The 24,016-nt window shown below is 42.5% G+C and overlaps 1 protein-coding gene across 5 annotated transcripts in view; it reads left to right on the forward strand.

Annotated features, from left to right (window-relative positions):
• The first annotated feature begins 1,876 nt into the window (after positions 1 to 1,876).
• LOC129820258 (zinc finger protein 40-like) overlaps positions 1,877 to 24,016 on the forward strand; it is a 133,767-nt gene continuing 111,627 nt past the window's right edge. Inside the window, exons 1-2 of one of the 5 annotated variants that reach the window (XM_055877302.1) lie at positions 1,877 to 2,084; positions 21,695 to 21,857. In XM_055877302.1, the coding sequence (XP_055733277.1) occupies positions 21,818 to 21,857 (40 nt within the window). In that variant the 5' untranslated portion in view covers positions 1,877 to 2,084; positions 21,695 to 21,817. The other 4 variants (XM_055877297.1, XM_055877299.1, XM_055877301.1 and 1 more) reach the window with 4 other exon arrangements.

Genomic DNA, 24,016 nt, shown 5'->3' on the forward strand with positions numbered 1-24,016 from the left:
CCCCCTGGGCGAGGTTCCCTCTCTCACCTCTCTTCCCCCCTGGGTGAGGTTCCCTCTCTCACCTCTCTTCCCCCCCTGGGTGAGGTTCCCTCTCTCACCTCTCTTCCCTCCTGGGTGAGGTTCCTTCTCTCCCCTCTCTTCCCCCCTGGGTGAGGTTCCTTATTTCCCCTCTCTTCACCCTGGGTGAGGTTCCCTCTCTCATCTCTCTTCCCCCCTGGGTGAGGTTCCTTCTTTCCCCCCTGGGTGAGGTTCCCTCTCTCCCCTCTCTTCCCCCCTGGGTGAGGTTCCCTCTCTCATCTCTCTTCCCCCCTGGGTGAGGTTCCCTCTCTCACCTCTCTTCCCCCCTGGGTGAGGTTCCCTCTCTCCCCTCTCTTCCCCCCTGGGTGAGGTTCCTTCTTTCCCCCCTGGGTGAGGTTCCCTCTCTCCTCTCTCTTCCCCCCTGGCTGAGGTTCCCCCTGTGAAATGTTGCTGAATTGTTGTTACAACATTGCCATAACATCAGCTGGCTGGTCTTCAGTTGGACCACTGCAGGGAAATGACTGTAGTAATCCACTGGCACTATGACCGGGGCACCAAAACATTGTCCAAAAGAGGTAGGGTACTTCCCTGAGCCCTTTATTAGGCTACATAAGGATTCCAAGCACTTTATGAGGCTACATAAGGATGTTGACCACTTTATTATGCGACATAAAGATTTCAAGCACTTTATTAGGCTACATAAGGATTCTGAGCACTTTATTAAGCTACATAAGGATTCCGAGCACTTTATTAGGCTACATAAGGATTCTGAGCACTTTTTAGGCTAAATAAGGATTCCAAACACTTTATGAGGCTACACAAGGATTCTGAGCACTTTATTAAGCTACATAAGGATTCCGAGCACTTTATTAGGCTACATAAGGATTCTGAGCACTTTATTAGGCTACATAAGGATTACAAACACTTTATGAGGCTACACAAGGATTCCGAGCACTTTATGAGGCTACATAAGGATGTTGAGCACTTTATTAGGCGACATAAAGATTTCAAGCACTTTATTAGGCTACATAAGGATTCTGAGCACTTTATTAGGCTACATAAGGATTCCAAACACTTTATTAGGCTACATAAGAATTCTGAGCACTTTATTAGGCTACATAAGGATTCCAGGCACGTTATTAGGCTACATAATGATTCCGAGCACTTTATTAGGCTACATAATGATTCCGAGCACTTTATTAGGCTACATAAGGATTCCGAGCACTTTATTAGGCTACATAAGGATTCTGAGCACTTTATTAGGCTACATAAGGATTCTGAGCACTTTATTAGGCTACATAAGGATTCCGAGCACTTTATTAGGCTACATAAGGATTCCGAGCATGTTTTGAGGTCAGAAACAAAGTAGGCAGGTCCTCTCAGACGTGTCATCGTGTATTCATTGCATTGGCAGTGGAACCTACAGCTTTATGATAGATCACATGAGGACACTGTACTTCATCTAGCTGTTCCGCCAGCCGTTAAGTCTTAACCCCCCCCCCCCCCCCCCCCCCCCGACCCATTCCGTTGATAAGAATCTCTGTATCTGTGTGGCTCAGTGCCTGTGGATGGAGTAGTTATTTTGATTTGTGCTTGTCGGCACACCCCTTAAAGACCAATCATTGGCTTCTTCTGAACAAAAAGCTCTTGCAATAGCAAAACCATAGACACACACAAGGCACGCACACACACACACAAGGCACGCACACACACACACACACACACACACACACACACACACACACACACACACACACACACACACACACACACACACACACACACACACACACACACACATGCACGCGCACACACAGACACTCCAACGTAATTTGGAACACATAGCATCCAGTACGGCGAATCCAGAACACATCGTAACAGTTCTCTCTGTGTGGCTGAAACTGACAGCCCTGCTCAAACACAAGCCATTGGGCCAGATAAGAAGATGTCTAATACAGACTACAGGATTTCCAACCTCCACAAGTTGCTTTTATGGATGTTCGGAGAGCAGCAATGTTGAAACTCGAATCTATCAAGGATACTGGAGAGAGCACAGCAATCAATAAGTGAGTAGTGAATAGTTGACTGCTCTCTTTGAGAAGCACAGAGAATAAAAGGCACATAATTTCTTATTTCATTAAATGCTAGACAGGCAGAGCAGGAGAAAGAAAGCGCAGCCATGGCGATTGAAAACAGGGAGGCGTCTACTTATATTAAGAGAAAGCCAGATGGTAAGGACTAAAGTCACAAGGTAGGCTATATAAACAGGCGAACACCTTATAGAGAGAGCCCTCAGTGATGATCCCTGGAATACAAAGAGACAGCTTATTCTGTGGGGAAGCCGGGTACTGTTATTGTACGGCTCAGGAGGACCAGAGTGCCTGTGACCTCGAGTCCATCTTCTAGTGGGTATTACACACACACAGAGTAATGAGAATGGACTCACATTGTTACCAGTGATATCACGTGTTTGTATGTGACTTGAACAAGAACATGCCTCACATTTCCCTCAAAGGTTAGGCTACCCAGAGTTTTTTTTTTTATGCTACAATGTTCCACATTTGGTATTTTTGTCGTAAAATAACATGTCAAGAGGACCAATGCGGCTGCAGGTTCATATGATAAAATCCCATTCAAAAATGATTTGAAAATACTGTAATATTGTTCCCACACAGACGCAACATGAACTTCCCTCATGATGGATTTATTTTTATTTAATAGATGATTCCTTTATCATCACTGGTTGGCAGATAAATAGCCCGTCGACCATTACACATGCATTACAATCACATCCCTCAGACACCCCTACATGTAGTTGTTGAATGTTTTTATCAGTATGACACCAGTCAGCCATCACACTAGAGGTGTCTCAACCATCACACGTGAGGCATCTCAACCATCAAACTAGAGGTGTCTCAACCATCACACGTGAGGAATCTCAACCATCACACTAGAGGTATCTCAACCATCACACTAGAGGTATATCAACCATCACACTAGAGGAATCTCAACCATCACACTAGAGGAATCTCAACCATCACACTAGAGGTATCTCAACCATCACACTAGAGGTGTCTCAACCATCACACTAGAGGTATCTCAACCATCACACTAGAGGTATATCAACCATCACACTAGAGGTATCTCAACCATCACACTAGAGGTATCTCAACCATCACACTAGAGGTATCTCAACCATCACACTTGAGGAATCTCAACCATCACACTAGAGGTATCTCAACCATCACATTAGAGGTGTATCAACCATCACACTAGAGGTATCTCAACCATCACACTTGAGGAATCTCAACCATCACACTAGAGGCATCTCAACCATCACACTAGAGGTATCTCAACCATCACACTAGAGGTATCTCAACCATCACACTTGAGGAATCTCAACCATCACACTAGAGGTATATCAACCATCACACTAGAGGTATCATAGCCATCACACTAGAGGTATCTCAACCATCACACTAGAGCTGTCTCAACCATCACACTAGAGGTCTCTATCTCAACCATCACACTAGAGGTGTCTCAACCATCACACTAGAGGTATCTATCTCAACCATCACACTAGAGGTATCTATCTCAACCATCACACTAGAGGTATCTATCTCAACCATCACACTAGAGGTATCTATCTCAACCATCACACTAGAGGTATCTCAACCATCACACTAGAGGTATCTCAACCATCACACTAGAGGTATCTATCTCAACCATCACACTTGACGCATCTCAAGCATCACACTAGAGGTATCTCAACCATCACACTAGAGGTATCTCAGCCATCACACTAGAGTTATCTCATCCATCACACGTGAGGTATCTCAACCATCACACTAGAGGTATCTCATCCATCACACGTGAGGTATCTCAACCATCACACTAGAGGTATCTCAACCATCACACGTGAGGTATCTCAACCATCACACTAGAGGTATCTCAACCATCACACTAGAGGTATCTCATCCATCACACGTGAGGTATCTCAACCATCACACTAGAGGTGTCTCAACCATCACACTAGAGGTGTCTCAACCATCACACTAGAGGTGTCTCAACCATCACACGTGAGGTATCTCAACCATCACACTAGAGGTGTCTCAACCATCACACTAGAGGTATCTCAACCATCACACTAGAGGTATCTCAACCATCACACGTGAGGTATCTATCTCAACCATCACACTAGAGGTATCTCAACCATCACACTAGAGGTATCTCAACCATCACACGTGAGGCATCTCAACCATCACACTAGAGGTGTCTCAACCATCACACGTGAGGTATCTATCTCAACCATCACACTAGAGGTATCTCAACCATCACACTAGAGGTGTCTCAACCATCACACTAGAGGTATCTCAACCATCACACTAGAGGTGTCTCAACCATCACACTAGAGGTATCTCAACCATCACACTAGAGGTATCTCAACCATCACACTAGAGGTATCTCAACCATCACACGTGAGGCATCTCAACCATCACACTAGAGGTGTCTCAACCCCTGGTATCCATAAAGTCTCTCTAAGGAATAACATTTCAGGGCACCAGAGAGAGAGAGACAGCTGCCACCTCATTACGGGCGTATATATCTATTGGATAAGCAATAAGTCAGTCAGTCAGTCATGTGGCCAAAAAATACCCTCTCTCTTGCATGACCAGGTAAAGTCAGAGTCAGTGTTGTCTGGGCAACAGCCTCAGTTATGTGACATCATATGACACTGTGTAAACAAAGCGCCCACAGCAGCAGTGTGTTCTCTTTCCGTCCCTTCAGTGCCTTCTGTGGAGAATAGATGGAAATAGACAGCTCGATCACGTTAGCTTTAAATCCATACACACGTCTACTCCGGCGTGGAGTGTACAGTCGCTCCCTCAAACAACCCTGCAGCAGTGCAGCAGGGACACGATAAAAAGACAATTCTCTATAAACAAATTATATAATACTGTAGTGGACGTTCATGACGTCGTAATTTACAACAACAGGAGCAGCTACGCACGGCAAGCGGCAGCCCTGGTTGAACATGCTGAATAGTTTGATAGGGATCCTAACAGCTGTTTGTTTCAGTGGTTTCAGATACAACGGCATTTAAATAGAAAACTGTTGCCGTGTCGTGTGTTAATGGTAGCTCTTATCATTGGAAGACAGTGATTATTATTGTGAATTTATGTTTCAAGTGTTATTTGTCACATGCACAAGTAAAGTGACATCCCTAACCAACAGTCCAGTGTTCAATATCAAAATAGTATAACTAATGAAATGAAACACAGGACAAATCAGAGAGGAAGCTAAAACAGGGTCAGTACCAAATCTACAATGTGCAGGGATAGTGAAGTATTGAGGTAGATATGTACAATGTGCAGGGATAGTGGAGTATTGAGGTGTATATGTACAATGTGCAGGGATAGTGGAGTATTGAGGTAGATATGTACAATGTGCAGGAATAGTGGAGTATTGAGGTAGATATCTACAATGTGCAGGGATAGTGGAGTATTGAGGTAGATATGTACAATGAGCAGGGATAGTGGAGTATTGAGGTAGATATGTACAATGTGCAGGGATAGTGGAGTATTGAGGTAGATATGTACAATGAGCAGGGATAGTGGAGTATTGAGGTAGATATGTACAATGTGCAGGGATAGTGGAGTATTGAGGTAGATATGTACAATGTGCAGGGATAGTGGAGTATTGAGGTAGATATGTACAATGTGCAGGGATAGTGGAGTATTGAGGTGTATATGTACAATGAGCAGGGATAGTGGAGTATTGAGGTAGATATGTACAATGTGCAGGGATAGTGGAGTATTGAGGTAGATATGTGCAATGTGCAGGGATAGTGGAGTATTGAGGTAGATATGTGCAATGTGCAGGGCTAGTGGAGTATTGAGGTAGATATGTACAATGTGCAGGGCTAGTGGAGTATTGAGGTAGATATGTGCAATGTGCAGGGATAGTGGAGTATTGAGGTAGATATGTGCAATGTGCAGGGATAGTGGAGTATTGAGGTAGATATGTGCAATGTGCAGGGATAGTGGAGTATTGAGGTGTATACAGTGCATTCGGAAAGTATTCAGACCCCTTCCCTTTTTCCACATTTTGTTACGTTACAGCCTTATTCTGAAATGGATTTTTAAAAATTCAATCCTCATCAATCTACAGACAATACCCCATAATGACGAAGCAAAAAACAGTTTTTAGAAATGTTTGCAAATGTATTTAAAATTAAAAACAGAAATACCTTATTTACATTTGCTATGATACTCAAAATTGAGCTCAGTTGCATCCTGTTTCCATTGATCATCCTTGAGATGTTTCTTCAACTTGATCGGAGTCCATCTGTGGTAAATTCAATTGATTGAACATGTTTTGGAAAGGCACACACCTGTCTATATAAGGTCCCACAGTTGACAGTGCATATCAGAGCAAAAACCAAGCCATGAGGTCGAAGGAATTGTCCGTGGAGCTCCGAGACAGGATTGTGTTGAGGCACAGATCTGGGGAAGGGTACCAAAACATTTGTGCAGCATTCAAGGTCCCCAAGAAAAACAGTGGCCTCCATCATTCTTAAATGGAAGAAGATTGGAACCACCAAGACTCTTCCTAGAGCTGGCCGCCCAGCCAAACTGAGCAATCGGGGGAGAAGGGCCTTGGTCAGGGAGGTGACCAAGAACCCGATGGTCACTCTGACAGAGCTCCAGAGTTCCTCTGTGGAGATGGGACAACCATTTCTTCAGCACACCACCAATCAGACTTTTATGGTAGAGTGGCCAGACAGAGAACACTCTTCAGTAAAAGGCACATGACAGCCCACTTGGAGTTTGCCAAAAGGCACCTAAAGAACTCTCAGACCATGAGAAACAAGATTCTCTGGTCTGATGAAACCAAGATTGAACTCTTTGGCATGAATGCCAAGCGTCACATCTGGGGGAAACCTGGCACCATCCCTAAGGTGAAGCATGGTGGTGGCAGCATCATGCTGTGGAGATGTTTTTCAGCAGCGGGGACTGGGAGACTATTCAGGTTCGAGGGAAAGATGAACAGAGGAAAGTACAGAGAGATCCTTGATGAAAACCTGCTCCAGAGTGCTCAGGACCTCAGACTGGAGTGAAGGTTCACCTTCCAACAGGACAACAACCCTAAGCACACAGCCAAGACAACGCAGGAGTGGCTAAGGGACAAGTCTCTGAATGTCCTTGAGTGGCCCAGCCAGAGTCCGAACTTGAACCCAATTGAACATATCTGGAGAGACCTGAAAATAGCTGTGCACCGATGCTCCCAATCCAACCAAACAGAGCTTGAGAGGATCTGCAGAGAAGAATTTTAGAAACTCCCCAAATACAGGTGTGCCAAGCTTGTAGCATCATACCCACAAAGACTTGAGGCTGTAATCGCTGCCAAAGGTGCTTCAACAAAGTACGGAGTAAAGGGTCTGAATACTTATGTAAATGTGATATGAGTTGTTTTATTTTTAATAGATTTGAAAAAATGTCTAAAACCCTGTTTTCGCTTTGTCATTATGGGCTATTGTGTGTAGATTGATGAGTAAAAAACGATGTAATCCATTTTAGAATAAGGCTGTAACGTAACAAAATGTGGAAACAGTCAAGGGGTCTGAATACTTTCTGAATGTACTGTACAGTATGTACTATGTGCAGAGATACTGGGGTATTGAGGTAGTCATGGATTAGGAGAATGTGACTGATAGCAGGATAAATAATAATAATAATAGTAATTCTTCAGGCCTTTCTAAGACACTGCCTGGCATGTATGTCCTGGATGGCTGGGAGCTCACTCCCAGTTATGTGCTGGGCTGTCACCCCGACCCTCTGGTACGGTACTCAAGTGAGGCCAATCGCTTTGAGATCTATAGCACTGGAAAATGGATGGTTGAAATTAATGAAAGCACTTCGACCTATATACTTCAATTACGACATAAATATATACTGTACGTACCTTATGAAAAACACGTGCTAAAAGGAAAATGAGCAGCCTATAGGCAAGTCTTCCTCTGTGAAAGTTTAGTTTGTTTGAGGACTTGTTCGTATCTATTCAATTAATATCTGAAAATAAAAAAATAAAACTCTGAAACATGGTACGCTTCCCAAACGGCACCCTATTCCCTACCTAGTGCACAGGGCTCTGGTCAAAAGTAGTGCACTACGTAGGGAATAGGGTGCCATTTAGGACGTAAGTTCGGGGGTAGTAGGCCCAAACCACAAGTGCCCGTGTTCTTCTCAGTCCAGTCACATAAGAGGCCATTGTTCTGCAGGACAGTTCTGGAGGGCAGCTGCACTTTTTTTTAACCAAAACCACTTCAGTTTATTAATAACCCAATCGCTATGACTGCTGTGGAGGCAGCTGAAGAAGTCCCCCTCTGTAACACAATCAGAATGCGCTTTTTATTAGAACATGAGGTGGCATTGACCAAGCCTTGGAATGCTGTGGCTTCTGGTCTTGAGGCAGGTTATGGGTCAGTCTTGTGGACCGGATACGAGGGATGACTCTCAAACTTTCCAAATCAGACTGTGGCTGAGTCCCAAGAGGCATCCTGTTCCCTATATAGTGCACTTCTTTTTGATCAGGGTCCAACTACAGTAGTGCACTATATAGGGAATAGGGTGCCATGCAGTGTGTGACTCCAGCCTGTAAGTTGCCACTCTGGTCTATCTACAAGAGGATGGGGCTTTTGTTGGGTTATGCAGATTGCTTCTCTGCGACTTGGCTAAACCAAGACTGTCCCCCAAAAGGACCCGCAAGTTCTGCTGAAGGAGTCGTTATGACACGCCAATGCTTCTGGAAACTTCTGAAAACAGATCATCTCTTCTAATATCTACTGTCAAATCCAGACTTCTAGATCTGTACATCCAGACTGACAAGAGGCAGGTCTTCACAACAAGTTTTCAACATCTGTCGTATTGCGGTAGCTTGTCAAACCAACACATTAACCGACAGTATGGAAGAAAAGCAGTGGTATGAATGGTTTCACATCACACCCTCATGCTCTCTTCCTCCACAATAATAAAACATCTAGCTCTGTGGGTGGGAAGAGAGTGGTGAATGCAAATGATTCTTATAGAGAGAAAATGAGGCAGACGTGTGGGAGTTTAGATCGTATCTGTGCTGAATTAACATCTTCTGTAAGCTGTGTTACTGAACTCCTAATAGCCTACACGTTTTAATAGTAGATACCAAGATCAATTCATTTTTTCTCCCCTAATAATTCAAATGATGACATTATTATGCATGGAAGGTCATGGACAAGGTCATGGAAGGTCATGGACAAGGTCATGGAAACACATTTAGTGTTAGTCACATGTGTGACTATATTCACACTCAAATAAGGTCCAGAAAGAGAAGGTCAAGAAAGAGACCCACATAAACGTTAAATCTTTGCCAAACTTATATTGGTCAGAACGGGCTATGTTGGTGCATGTTGTGTGCAGTGGAACAATGTGAGTCATAATGGGTGAGTAACGTCCAGGAGTTGCCACTCTACAGGTAGTCTGAGATGTGATGGTGAGGTGCTCTCACAGGACCGAACCACCTTTCCGTGGAAGTCATGACTGACCACACACTGTGACTAGTGACAGCGGTGACGTCAGAAAGTGTACCATCAAACTCTGCTGAGCTTCTTTGTGTGACAGGGCACTGACTGTAGAAAGAGGGAATGCCTTCCTACTTCTTCTTTTGATGCAATTTGGCCACCGTTATAAAAATACAATTTGAAACAATGGGAGTCATTCATATATTTCAACTGTCTTGTTAAGTTTTCTAAAAGACCAAAAAGCAACAATGACAAAAATCAAGACATATGAACAGCTATTCGCACAGTGAACACATTTCGTTATATACATTTTGCAAATGTGTGAAGATCCAATTAGGTCCAGTCCAGAGAAAAAGATCTACCTTGATCACAGTATTTCCTCCTGGCAAAATAGCTTGGCCTGTGCAGCATGCCCTTAAAAATGAGACATTCACTGGGGTGCCATCGTACCATCCTTAATATCCCTCACATACATACAGTACAGGCCAGTCTTTGTCCAAAAGGACACCGTCTTTCCTACATAATGCAATACTTTTGACCATGAAGTGCGCTATGTAAGCAATAGTGTGTCATTTTAAGTGCGGCAATTATGTGGGCAATCTGTTTCACAGATAACAACTGCCACATCTCCCACGCATTGTTCGTTAGTGAGCTATTTCTCTTAGCATAAAAATATACCGTGACTTTTTTCATTAGGTGATGTGTCATAGTGGAAACACACAGTGGCAGCCGTCATGATTCGAGGCACACAGGCATAGCTTATTAAAACAGAACAGCATCTGCTGATGGATTCATGTCTCCTCTTCAGCATCAGCCCGACAATGGGGTACTGTGACTCAATCTATTACAGTACCAAGATTTTCCAACTATGTTGAAGTAGAGTATATCGCCATTAGATAAATCTCCCATTTATAGATACAATTCTCATAGTAGCTTAATTGACTTAACCTGATGTGGACATCAATAGCCAACACATTTTGTTGTAAGATAAAATATTTAAAATGTAGGCTGGTAAGTCATGTTTTTTTACAAAATAATGGGCAAATAAAAAAAAAACATGAGCTGGTGCACACCCAGAGAAAATGATTTTATGTAGAGGTGCTGACTAACAGCGAAAAAAACATAAGCTATAAAAATAAAAACAGTCACACACTCTATATATAAACTCCTAGTAATTCATTGGGTAAATCACCAATGTTTCAGCATCACTATGCCTTCTTCAGGGTAAATGAGGAAGTAGAAGGCAGACTATCCAAAAGACACAATACACTACATGGTCAAAAGTAAGTGGACACCTGCTGGTCAAACATCTCATTCCGCAATCATGGGCATTAATATGGAGTTGGTCCCCCTTTTGCTGCTATAACAGCCTCCACTCTTCTGGGAAGGCTTTCCACTAGATTTTGGAACATTGCTGCGGGGACTTGCTTCAATTCAGCCACAAGAGCATTAGTGAGGTCGGCGTTCCAATCATCCCAAAGGTGTTCGATGGGGTTGAGGTCAGGGCTCTGTCCAAACCAGTCAAGTTCTTCCACACCAATCTAGACAAACCATTTCTGTATGGACCTCGCTTTTTGAACGGGGGCATTGTCATGCTGAAACAGGAAAGGGACTTCCCCAAACTGTTGCCACAAAGTTGGAAACACAGAATCGTCTAAAATGCTATTGTATGCTGTAGTGTTAAGACTTCGATTCACTGGAACTAAGGGCTGTGTCTGAACCATGAAAAACAGCCCCAGACCATTATTCCTCCTTCACCAACTTTACAGTTGGCACTATGCATTCAGGCAGGTAGAGTTCTCTTGGCATCCGCCAAACCCAGATTCTTCCATCGGACTGCCAGATGGTGAAGCGTGATTCATCACTCCAGAGAACGTGTTTCCACTGCTCCAGAGTCCAATGGCGGCAAGCTATACACCATTTCAGCCGACGTTTGGCATCGTGCATGTTGATCTTAGGCTTCTGTATGGCTGCTCGGCCATGGAAACCCAATTCAGTACAATCTGTAGAAGCTATGAGAATAGAAAGACTCAGTACTTTTGTGAAGCATCACAGTACAGTTGAAAAATATATGGCAAATAGAAATCCAAAATGGATGGTTCTAAGAGATAGATGGGAGGGGTTGAATGGAGCTGAAGGGTGGGACAAATAACAACAAGATAACCAATGTTAAACATACAGGGTTTGTAAAATGTATATAGGTTCAGAACTTTTGTGAAATAGCACAGTTACAAATAGAAATCAAACCGGATGGACATCAGAAATAGAGGTAGGACTAAAAACAAACAAAATATAACTGTTGTAAAATAGATTGTGTCTGTAAAATGTGTAATATGTACAATTGAAGTCGGAAGTTTACATATACTTTAGCCAAGTTCATTTAAACTCAATATTTCACAATTGCTGGCATTTAATCCAAGTACAAATTCCCTGTCTTATGTCAGTTAGGATCACCACTTTATTTTAAGAATGTGAAATGTCAGAATAATAGTAGAGAGAATGATTTATTTCAGCTTTTATTTCTCCCTCTATATATATATATACAGTTGAAGTCTGAAGTTTACATACACTTAGGTTGGAGTCATTAAAACTTGTTTTTCATCCACTCCACAAATTTCTTGTTAACAAACTATAGTGTTGGCAAGTCGGTTAGGACATCTAGTTTGTGCATGACACAAGTAATTATGCCAACAATTGTTTACAAACAGATTATTTCGCTTATAATTCACTGTATCACAATTCCAGTGGGTCAGAAGTTTACATACACTAAGTTGACTGTGCCTTTAAACAGCTTGGAAAATTCCAGAAAATTATGTCATGGGTTTAGAAGCTTCTGTTTAGCTAATTGACATCATTTGAGTCCTACCTTCAAACTCAGTGCCTCTTTGCTTGACATCATGGGAAAATCACAAGAAATCAGCCAAGACCTCCGATTTTGTTTTTTAGACCCCCACAAGTAATTGGGAGCAATTTCCAAATGCCTGAAGGTACCACGTTCATCTGTACAAACAATAGTGTGCAAGTATAACCACCATGGGACCGTCATACCGCTCAGGAAGGAGACGCGTTCTGTCTCCTAGAGATGAACGTACTTTGGTGCGAAAAGTGAAAATCAATCCCAGAACAACAGCAAAGGACCTTGTGAAGATGCTGGAGGAAACAGGTACAAAAGTATCTATATCCACAGTAAAATGAGTCCTATATCGACATAACCTGAAAGGCCGCTCAGCAAGGAAGAAGCCACTGCTCCAAAACCGGCATAAAAAAGCCCGACTACGATTTGCAACTGCACATGGGGACAAAGATCGTACTTTTTGGAGAAATGCCCTCTGGTCTGATGAAACAAAAATAGAACTGTTTGGCCATAATGACCATCATTATGTTTGGAGGAAAAAGGGGGATGCTTGCAAGCCGAAGAACGCCATCCCAACCGTGAAGCAAGGGGGTGGCAGCATCATGTTGTGGGGATGCTTTGCTGCAGGAGGGACTGGTGCACTTCACAAAATAGGTGGCATCATGAGGAATTAAAATTATGTGGATATATTGAAGCAACATCGACAATGACCCCAAGCATACTTCCAAAGTTGTTGCAAAATGGCTTAAGGACAACAAAGTCAAGGTATTGGAGTGGCCATCACAAAGCCCTGACCTCAATCCTATAGAACATTTGTGGGCAGAACTGAAAAAGCGTGTGCGAGCAAGGAGGCCTACAAACCTGACTCAGTTACACCAGCTCTGTCAAGAGGAATGGGCCAAAATTCACACAACTTTTTGTGGGAAGCTTGTGGAAGGCTACCTGAAACGTTTGACCCAAGTTGAACAATTTAAAGGCAAAGCTATCAAATACTAATTGAGTGTATGTAAACATCTGACCCAATGGGAATGTGATGAAAGAAATAAAAGCTGATATAAATCATTCACTCTACTAATATTCTGACATTTCACATTCTTAAAATAAAGTGGTGATATTAGCTGACCTAAGACAGGGATTTTTTTCTAGGATTAAATGTCAGGAATTGTGAAAAACTGAGTTTAATTGTATTTGGCTAAGGTGTATGTAAACTTTCGATTTCAACTGTATATATATATATATATATATATTTATATATATATGTTCCAAAAATTGTCTGTCCTCGCTTGCAAAACTCACTGTCGTGTTCCAAACTGCCTCTGGAAACAACGTCAGCACAATAACTGTTCGTCGGGAGCTTCTTTTTTAAAAATAGTTTTATATACATATATGTGCTGACGTTGTTTCCAGAGGCAGTTTGGAACACGACAGTGAGTTTTGCAAGCGAGGACAGACAATTTTTACACGCTACGTGCTTCAGCACTCGGCAGTCTCATTCTGTGAGCTTGTGTGGCCTACCACTTTGCAGATGAGCCGTTGTTGCTCCTAGATGTTTCCACTTTAAAATAACAGCACTTACAATTGACTGGGGCAGCTCTAGCAGGGCAGAAATTTGATGAACTGATTCGTGGCATCCTATGACAGTGCCACGTTGAAAGTCACTGAGCTCTTCAGTAAGACCATACTACTGCCAAATATTGTCTATGGAGATTGCATGGCTGTGAGCTCGATTGTATACACCAGTCAGCAACGGGTGTGGCTGAAATAGCCCGAATCCACTCATTTGAAAAGGTGTCCACATAATTTTGTATATATAGTGTATGTGTGCAGCATACAATTCCATAAGCCTTTCTTTGCATAAATGCAAAGCAGTGGCATTCAAGTATGGGGTATTTTGCTGGGTGCATCTTATCCAATTTATTATAGAAGGCTAGTATTATTCAATTTAGTTTTTTTATATAATTAAAATGAAAACAATCTGAAATAAATTGGATTTATAATACCCTAAATGTCTATGATTGTTGGGGAAAACTGACCGCAATCATTGCATGGCACCCTCTATGTATCCAACATTTTTTATATAGCAGCTGTATAATCTTCGATTTTCAAACTCACCCTCAATACCTCAGGCAAGGCCAAAGTCTACTAGGCTTTTATATGGTTAGTAATTGCTATGGGAGATCTGCATGGGAAAGCCCGGTCGGCAGTCGTAGGGGCGCAACGTGACCTGAAAAAAAGGAACCTCCGGGAAAACCGTCAGTGCAAAGGGGAGATCTTTAGGGGGGTGGGCGACAAACGATACTTGAAATAAACACTATTTTAGACTGTTTTTAAATTGTACATATGATCTACACATAGTTGATATACATTTTAAATGAATGTGCATGTATAAAGTAAAACGTAAGGCCTTGGTAATATTGTTTTCAGTAATTTATTCGCTCGTAGTTCGACCGTCTCACACCTCCCGGAGATGACATCCTGTGGTTGGGAGGCGGAGACGGGACCCCCGGTGACGTCAGTGGGCCTGTCTGTTTCCTGCAATAGAAAGTGAGAGAAGAGAGACTAAATAATCAATTTGTCCTTACAGTTAAGGTGTGTTACACCTGCAACCCCTGACAATTATTAATATTAAGACTGCACTTGTAAGTATATTTGAATGTAGTTTGTGTATATTTATTTATTTGATCGTTAATGTGTTAGCCACTTCGGTCTGCATCGGGATGTGTTCTGGCAGTGTTTTCACGGGGCGCTCGTGTCCAACGCTTGTCGGGGACGTTCTAGCTGGTTCGGCTAGTTCTTTTCTCAAGGCCATCACTGTTTTGTTTCGTTTAGCTCACGCCTGTGCTTTTTTTGTTTGCCAAGAAGGAATGTCCAATTTTAGGACCAAACAAGTCAAACTTTCAGAGCCGTCGTTGCTTACCATAGCATCGTTGTTTTGGTGTAGACGTCTGCAGCATTCGAATGTGGTGTGTGTAATGTTACTATCTCGCTTGCTACGCAACGTGTACTGAATGTGCCTATTTTGCGCCCATAGGTAAGACTTATCTATTGCAATTTATCTGATACACTAGCCAGTGTTTATATGTTACGCAACACATGGCAAACAAAGTGTTGAAAATAATGTCGCATTTTGTTGAATTAGGGAAGTGCAGCCGTTGTACTGTTGCAGAGAGCGAGGGGGTTTCCCTGACTCCTCCCTCAGTTACAGCGCGTTCATGTGTTGCTACAGACATAAAAATACGATGTTCCCGTATTGCTTTTGATTTAGACTGCGTTCCCTGGTAATAAGATTGACATGTGATATAACATGGATTGTGAAAGCACATTGATGAATGACTACAAGGAAACAGGGGTGTTTACCTGTTTTAGTTGTCACTTGAAGCCACCGTTATTGGTTGGATAGACTGATTTGATTATGTCACAGACAGGGGTTTGGCTATTCAAAATTCATATTTCATAATGCAGGACATCGTGTCTATTGTTTTACATGCGGCTACAATGTTGCTGTAAGATGCTGCAAGGTGACTGACGGGAAGGAATCCTCCTAGGTGTGTGTTGAATGAGTCAGCCGTTAGTGACCAAGAGAGAGGATTTCATTCGGACAGTGTTTGACCTACTGCAACATTTACTCAGCAGCTCATTGTGGCGTCCTCATCAAGCTGTCAATTTCGTTCGGGGTGTTTCCTCAAATATTTATCAGCTGACACGCGCGCCGCACACGCACGTCTTTGGTCTCCTCCTGACATGCAGCATCGTCTGAAGCATCAAGCATTCGACCTGTCCTTCGTTCTGCGAGGCAGGTGGGTGCCTAGGGCTGCATGTTATATTGTGTGACTTTCATTGTCGTTCTTTCGGTGACCTGGTGCAGACGCTATGTACAACACCGCCGATTTATTGCACTGACTTCGAGAATGATGTCATTGCTGTGGCAGCGCACATGTAGCAGTGTATGGTTAAAAATCCTACAGTTGTAGTAACTGACTGTTATGTAACATTGGCAAACGGAACATAGACGTGATGCTGAAAGATAATGTTCAGTGGAAGGGATTGGACGAGGTTGATTGTTATGAATACTACAATAGGTTATTTTAGTAACGCCATGTAGGAAAATTATATAACAGCATGCAGATCATTATATTTCAAAGGTTTTGTCATTTTCAATAAAGTCATTTAAAGAAAAGTATAGATATAATTCAGGGCAGTGTATTGGAGGCCTATTTGCAAGAGTGCTATGCTTTGCCGTGGGTTTTGCTGCTGTTTTTTTGTTGTTACAGAGCGCAGATTTGCATAAAGAAAAAAAAGGAGACCTGATCATCCTCTGTAAAAGAAAAGTAAAGGGCAGCAATACAATTAAACAACTACTACTACGAGATCACATTGCCCTTTCAGTGTTTGCAGAGGTCTGATTGTGACGCAATGATCAATGGAGTGTTAACTTTTACAAGAGGATCCGTCCGATATTAGCCCTGCCCGCTAACCGCCATAGCACCCTGGCGCGCTTACTTCCCGCCAGACACAGGGCCTTATTGTTGGCACCTTTCATCATTCGGGAACGTGTGTCGTCAAAACGAAGGACAGGGATGCGTATCTGACATGGACTTGTCAATCAGGCATTTACCAAAAACAATCTCCTCTTGGTTTAGATCAGACTAGAGATAGTTACTCCAGGGCTTATAGTTATATGGATATAGATGCCTTCACATCTCTTTTGTCTGTTCAGAATTCACCACATTTCAGTCGCAGGAGTGTCATCCTGTCATACGGACATTATACCATCACACCTAGCTAGAGCTTTTCTTTTTCAGTAGGTGTGGACTGAAGTAAGAATTTAGCCTGTGTACATTTGGGCAGAAGTAACAATTTAGCCTGTGTACATTTGGGCTGAAATAAGAATTTAAAACATGTATCTTTGAATCAATTGTTTGTATATACACTAGATGACCGACAGGGGGCGCTGTATTTAAACTACCGTACCTCCATCTTGGCACTCCCCCACCATTGTAGAACATATTTTGGGAGCTATTAAAATCCATTCACTAATGTCTACATTTGTTTTTGCCACATTTATTTTATTATAGACACCTTAATGCAGGGGTGGGCAACACCAGTCCTCGAAGGGCCTGATTGATGTCACACTGTTTCTCCATCCCTAGCAAACACAGCTGATTAATCAAATTGCATTCTAAACTGAAGATCATGATTAGGTGATTATTAGAGTCAGGTGTGTTGGCTGGGGCAAAACTGTGACACCAATCAGGACCTCGAGGACTGGAATCGCCCACCCCTGCCTTTAATGCATATTTTATAATTATATTATGTGAGCTAAACAAAATTAAAATAAATACACTGCTCAAAAAATAAAGGGAACACTAAAATAACAAATCCTAGATCTGAATGAAGGAAATATTCTTATTAAATACTTTTTTCTTTACATAGTTGAATGTGCTGACAACAAAATCACACAAAAATTATCGATGGAAATCAAATTTATCAACCCATGGAGGTCTGGATTTGGAGTCACACTGAAAATTAAAGTGGAAAACCACACTACAGGCTGATTCAACTTTGATGTAATGTCCTTAAAACAAGTAAAAATGAGGCTCAGTAGTGTGTGTGGCCTCCACGTGCCTGTATGTCCTCCCTACAACGCCTGGGCATGCTCCTGATGAGGTGGCGGATGGTCTCCTGAGGGATCTCCTCCCAGACCTGGACTAAAGCATCCGCCAACTCCTGGACAGTCTGTGGTGCAACGTGGCGTTGGTGGATGGAGCGAGACATGATGTCCCAGATGTGCTCAATTGGATTCAGGTCTGGGGAACGGGCGGGCCAGTCCATAGCATCAATGCCTTCCTCTTGCAGGAACTGCTGACACACTCCAGCCACATGAGGTCCAGCATTGTCTTGCATTAGGAGGAACCCATGGCCAACTGCACCAGCATATGGTCTCACAAGGGGTCTGAGGATCTCATCTCGGTACCTAATGGCAGTCAGGCTACCTCTGGCGAGCACATGGAGGGCTGTGCCAAAGAAATGCCACCCCACACCATGACTGACTCATGCTGGAGGATGTTGCAGGCAGCAGAACGTTCTCCACGGCGTCTCCAGACTCTGTCACGTCTGTCACATGTGCTCAGTGTGAACCTGCTTTCATCTGTGAAGAGCACAGGGCGCCAGTGGCGAATTTGCCAATCTTGGTGTTCTCTGGCAAATGTCAAACGTCCTGCACGGTATTGGGCTGTAAGAACAACCACCACCTGTGGACGTCGAGCCCTCATACCACCCTCATGGAGTCTGTTTCTGACCGTTTGAGCAGACACATGCACATTTGTGGCCTGCTGGAAGTCATTTTGCAGGGCTCTGGCAGTGCTCCTCCTGCTCCTCCTTGCACAAAGGCGGAGGTTGTGGTCCTGCTGCTGGGTTGTTGCCCTCCTACGGCCTCCTCCACGTCTCCTGATGTACTGGCCTGTCTCCTGGTAGCGCCTCCATGCTCTGGACACTACGCTGACAGACACAGCAAACCTTCTTGCCACAGCTCGCATTGATGTGCCATCCTGGATGAGCTGCACTACCTGAGCCACTTGTGTGGGTTGTAGACTCCGTCTCATGCTACCACTAGAGTGGAAGCACCGCCAGCATTCAAAGTGACCAAAACATCAGCCAGGAAGCATAGGAACTGAGAAGTGGTCTGTGGTCACCACCTGCAGAACCACTCCTTTATTGGGGGTGTCTTGCTAATTGCCTAATTTCCACCTGTTGTCTATTCCATTTGCACAACAGCATGTGAAATTGATTGTCAATCAGTGTTGCTTCCTAAGTGGACAGTTTGATTTCACAGAAGTGTGATTGACTTGGAGTTACATTGTGTTGTTTAAGTGTTCCCTTTATTTTTTTGAGCAGTGTATATATAAAAACAGTTTCCTTAAAAAAATCCTAATCAAGCTACACACAATATCCCACAATGACAAAGCGAAAACAGGTTTCTAGACATTTTTACTAATTTATAAAAAAAACAGAAATATCTTATTTATTTAAGTATTTAGACCCTTTGCTATGAGACTTGAAATTGAGATCAGGTCCATCCTGTTTCCATTGATCATCCTTGACATTTCGAGAACTAGATTGGAGTCCACCTTTGGTAAATTCAATTGATTTGACATGATTTGGAAAGGTACATACCTGTCTATATAAGATCCCACAGTTGACAGTGCATATCAGAGCAAAAACTGAGCAATTGGGGGAGAAGAGCCTTGGTCAGGAAGGTGACCAAGAACCCGATGGTCACTCTGACAGAGCTCCAGAGGTCCTCTGTGGAGATGGGAGAACCTTCCAGAAGGACAACCACCTCTGCAGCATTCCAGCAAATAAAGCCTTGATGGTAGAGTGGCCAGACGGAAGCCACTCCTCAATAAAAGGCACATGACAGCCCACTTGGCGTTTGCCAAAAGTCACCTAAAGAACTCTCAGACCATGAGAAACAAGATTCTTTGGTCCGACGAAACCAAGATTGAAATAAGAATTTAGACCGTGTACGTTTGGACTGGAATAAGAATTTAGACCGTGTACTTTTGGACTGGAATAAGAATGTAGACCGTGTACGTTTGGACTGGAATAAGAATTTAGACCGTGTACGTTTGGACTGGAATAAGAATTTAGACCGTGTACGTTTGGACTGGAATAAGAATTTAGACCGTGTACGTTTGGACTGGAATAAGAATTTAGACCGTGTACGTTTGGACTGGAATAAGAATTTAGACCGTGTACGTTTGGACTGGAATAAGAATTTAGACCGTGTACGTTTGGACTGGAATAAGAATTTAGAAAGTGACACCGGTTAGGCTGACAGTTGCAACAACAGCAGTGTTCTCTCTTCCAAGTGATAGGACAGGAGACTACACACACCCACCCCGTAAATGCCAGCTTTTGCCCATTAAAAAAGAAGCTAAATCAAATTGTCCGGGAGAAAAAAAAATCCATTGGAAAATAATGCTTTTTATTCATTGATGGAAATAGCAGTCGATGTGCCCCAACTTCAAAGGCAAATATACTTCATAGGCTAATAAATCCTCAAGCTGCTTGAAAATGTATATCTGGTGTGTTTCTATTTTTACCCACGTTAAAGACGCAAGGTCCTCGTAAGGGACTTCAGTTAAGTGTACCCTGACTGAGCAAAATTGGCGAATATTATGTTGATTATCCCTGTTTCCAGTGCGCCCGCCGAGAGGGAATCCTTTCTCCAAAACGGAGTAAAGACGGCTTCAAGATCGCTCCTCGAGGACAAAGTAGCGAGGCTGAATCGAATCGCAAGCTGCCCCAAGGAGTTGGACTGATTTGACTTCCCAACAGCAGAGGCTCACTTTTGAGCAGGCCAAGGTCCGCTGCAAGTAAATTAGAGGCACATGATTGTGTTGGTCCGCCCGGTCCTAGTAGTTCTGCTGCCGCCCTCGACAAGATCAACATATGTCGCTCCTGTTTCATGTATAGTAGGACTATAAAGATTTGGAATGGATTGATAGACTGTAGAGTAATGATGTGTATCATGTGAAATTGGTGTATTTCAATTGTGCTTATTTAGTAGCACTTGGAAACAAAACCATTGCCTCGATACATGTATGGCGTGCACCTCGTTTCACAGGAGCATTGTAAAATAAGCTTCCTCTCAATTAACCAACCTTTTTTTTTAATGAATTCTTTGGATTTACTTATCGAATTTGATTGTCCGACATCAGTTTTATAATTTCTTCATTTTGTTGCCGCCTTGAGTCGCCTCTCCACTGCTGTGGTGCTGAATCGCAGCTTGACTGGGGTGTGGGGCAGGCCGGCTCTGGTGATCGTAGACAGCCATGTTTTGTTATTTTAATTGGCTTAATTAAAATATTAATGTCTAGGCTAAATAAAAATTTGAGAGGCCTAGGTTGTATTTAAATAAAAAAACAGCTGTGATTTGTTATTTATTAATTAAAGTGTTCTTACAAATAGCCTGTAAGACAGGTCGTTCGCACATTTTATTATACAAATGTAATATTTTGAATTTGTTTTACTGTCTAGGCGGTCAAGCTGTCCCGTGCTAAACTTTCCTAACGGGAACCCTGACACACACCACACACCACACACCACACACACACACACACACACACACACACACACACACACACACACACACACACACACACACACACACGGAAGAATGCATGGACTGCTTAGTGTTTATTGATCTTCGCTGTGTGTTGGGCTAACGCTGACCACTCTGTTGTTTGTGTGTGTGAACCCAGAGGGTGTCCCTGACTGTGTGTATGTGGAGTCAGCTGTCCCCCAGCTGGTCTACCTGCATTAGAGAATCTACCACCTTTCAGAAGATGTGTCAGTGAGTGAACCAACCAACCGGGGAGAAGAAAATGCCGCGCACAAAGCAGAACAACCCCAAGAACCTTAAAGGTGAGTCCCAAAACTGTGTGTTATGAATGTGTCTTCTATTCTCACCTATCCTATTCTCACCTATTCTAACCTATCCTATTCTCACATATTCTAACCTATCCTATTCTCACATATTCTAACTTTACCTAACCTAACCTATTCTAACCTATCCTATTCTAACCTATCCTATCCTAACTTTACCTAACCTATTCTATCCTAACTTTACCTATCCTAACCTATTCTATCCTAACTTTACCTATCCTAACCTAACTTTACCTATCCTAACCTATCCTAACTTTACCTATCCTAACCTATCCTAACTTTACCTATCCTAACCTATTCTATCCTAACCTATTCTATCCTAACTTTACCTATCCTAACCTATTCTATCCTAACTTTACCTATCCTAACCTATTCTATCCTAACTTTACCTATCCTAACCTATTCTATCCTAACTTTACCTATTCTATCCTATTTTGTCCTATTCTAACCTATTCTATTCTGTCCTTTTCTATTATCCTATTCTAACCTATTCTATTTTATTATGTTCTATCCTTTTACATTCTACTCTCTGTCAGGTCATCTTTAGTTTAGACTTCAATAATCAGAAGCAAGTGAGCAATAGACTGAAATAGGATGGGATCACTGAGTCACCTGTCCTAACCCCAGCCCCCTAGTCCCCAACACACTTCTGTCCACACAGACCAAATGTCTATAGGATCTGCTGACACATGGTCGTCCACTTCCCTTCTGGGTGATTTTGCTGGTTAGTCTTTTGTCATACACTTTCCTATTAGTGCTTCCTATTCCCTTCAGTGTGTGCTGTGGGAAGCACAGAAGTAGAATACATTGTGTAATTCTATGGTGGAACATCCCTTTAGGCCGATATCGTTGGAGTCTGTATTAGTTATGGTTGGAGTCTGTATGTTAGTTATGGTTGGAGTCTGTATGTTAGTTATGGTTGGAGTCTGTATGTTAGTTATGGTTGGAGTCTGTATGTTAGTTATGGTTGGAGTCTGTATGTTAGTTATGGTTGGAGTCTGTATGTTAGTTATGGTTGGAGTCTGTATGTTAGTTATGGTTGGAGTCTGTATGTTAGTTATGGTTGGAGTCTGTATGTTAGTTATGGTTGGAGTCTGTATGTTAGTTATGGTTGGAGTCTGTATGTTAGTTATGGTTGGAGTCTGTATGTTAGTTATGGTTGGAGTCTGTATGTTAGTTATGGTTGGAGTCTGTATTAGTTATGGTTGGAGTCTGTATGTTAGTTATGGTTGGAGTCTGTATGTTAGTTATGGTTGGAGTCTGTATGTTAGTTATGGTTGGAGTCTGTATTAGTTATGGTTGGAGTCTGTATTAGTTATGGTTGGAGTCTGTATGTTAGTTATGGTTGGAGTCTGTATGTTAGTTATGGTTGGAGTCTGTATGTTAGTTATGGTTGGAGTCTGTATGTTAGTTATGGTTGGAGTCTGTATGTTAGTTATGGTTGGAGTCTGTATGTTAGTTATGGTTGGAGTCTGTATGTTAGTTATGGTTGGAGTCTGTATGTTAGTTATGGTTGGAGTCTGTATGTTAGTTATGGTTGGAGTCTGTATTAGTTATGGTTGGAGTCTGTATGTTAGTTATGGTTGGAGTCTGTATGTTAGTTATGGTTGGAGTCTGTATTAGTTATGGTTGGAGTCTGTATGTTAGTTATGGTTGGAGTCTGTATGTTAGTTATGGTTGGAGTCTGTATGTTAGTTATGGTTGGAGTCTGTATGTTAGTTATGGTTGGAGTCTGTATGTTAGTTATGGTGGGAGTCTGTATGTTATTTATGGTGGGAGTCTGTATTAGTTATGGTGGGAGTCTGTATTAGTTATGGTTGGAGTCTGTATTAGTTATGGTTGGAGTCTGTATGTTAGTTATGGTTGGAGTCTGTATGTTAGTTATGGTTGGAGTCTGTATTAGTTATGGGTGGGAGTCTGTATTAGTTATGGGTGGGAGTCTGTATTAGTTATGGGTGGGAGTCTGTATTAGTTATGGGTGGGAGTCTGTATGTTAGTTATGGTTGGAGTCTGTATGTTAGTTATGGTTGGAGTCTGTATGTTAGTTATGGTTGGAGTCTGTATGTTAGTTATGGTTGGAGTCTGTATTAGTTATGGTGGGAGTCTGTATTTTAGTTATGGTTGGGAGTCTGTATTTT

Source organism: Salvelinus fontinalis, chromosome 22 (genome assembly GCF_029448725.1).
Source record: "Salvelinus fontinalis isolate EN_2023a chromosome 22, ASM2944872v1, whole genome shotgun sequence".
Classification (NCBI taxonomy): Eukaryota; Metazoa; Chordata; class Actinopteri; order Salmoniformes; family Salmonidae; genus Salvelinus; species Salvelinus fontinalis.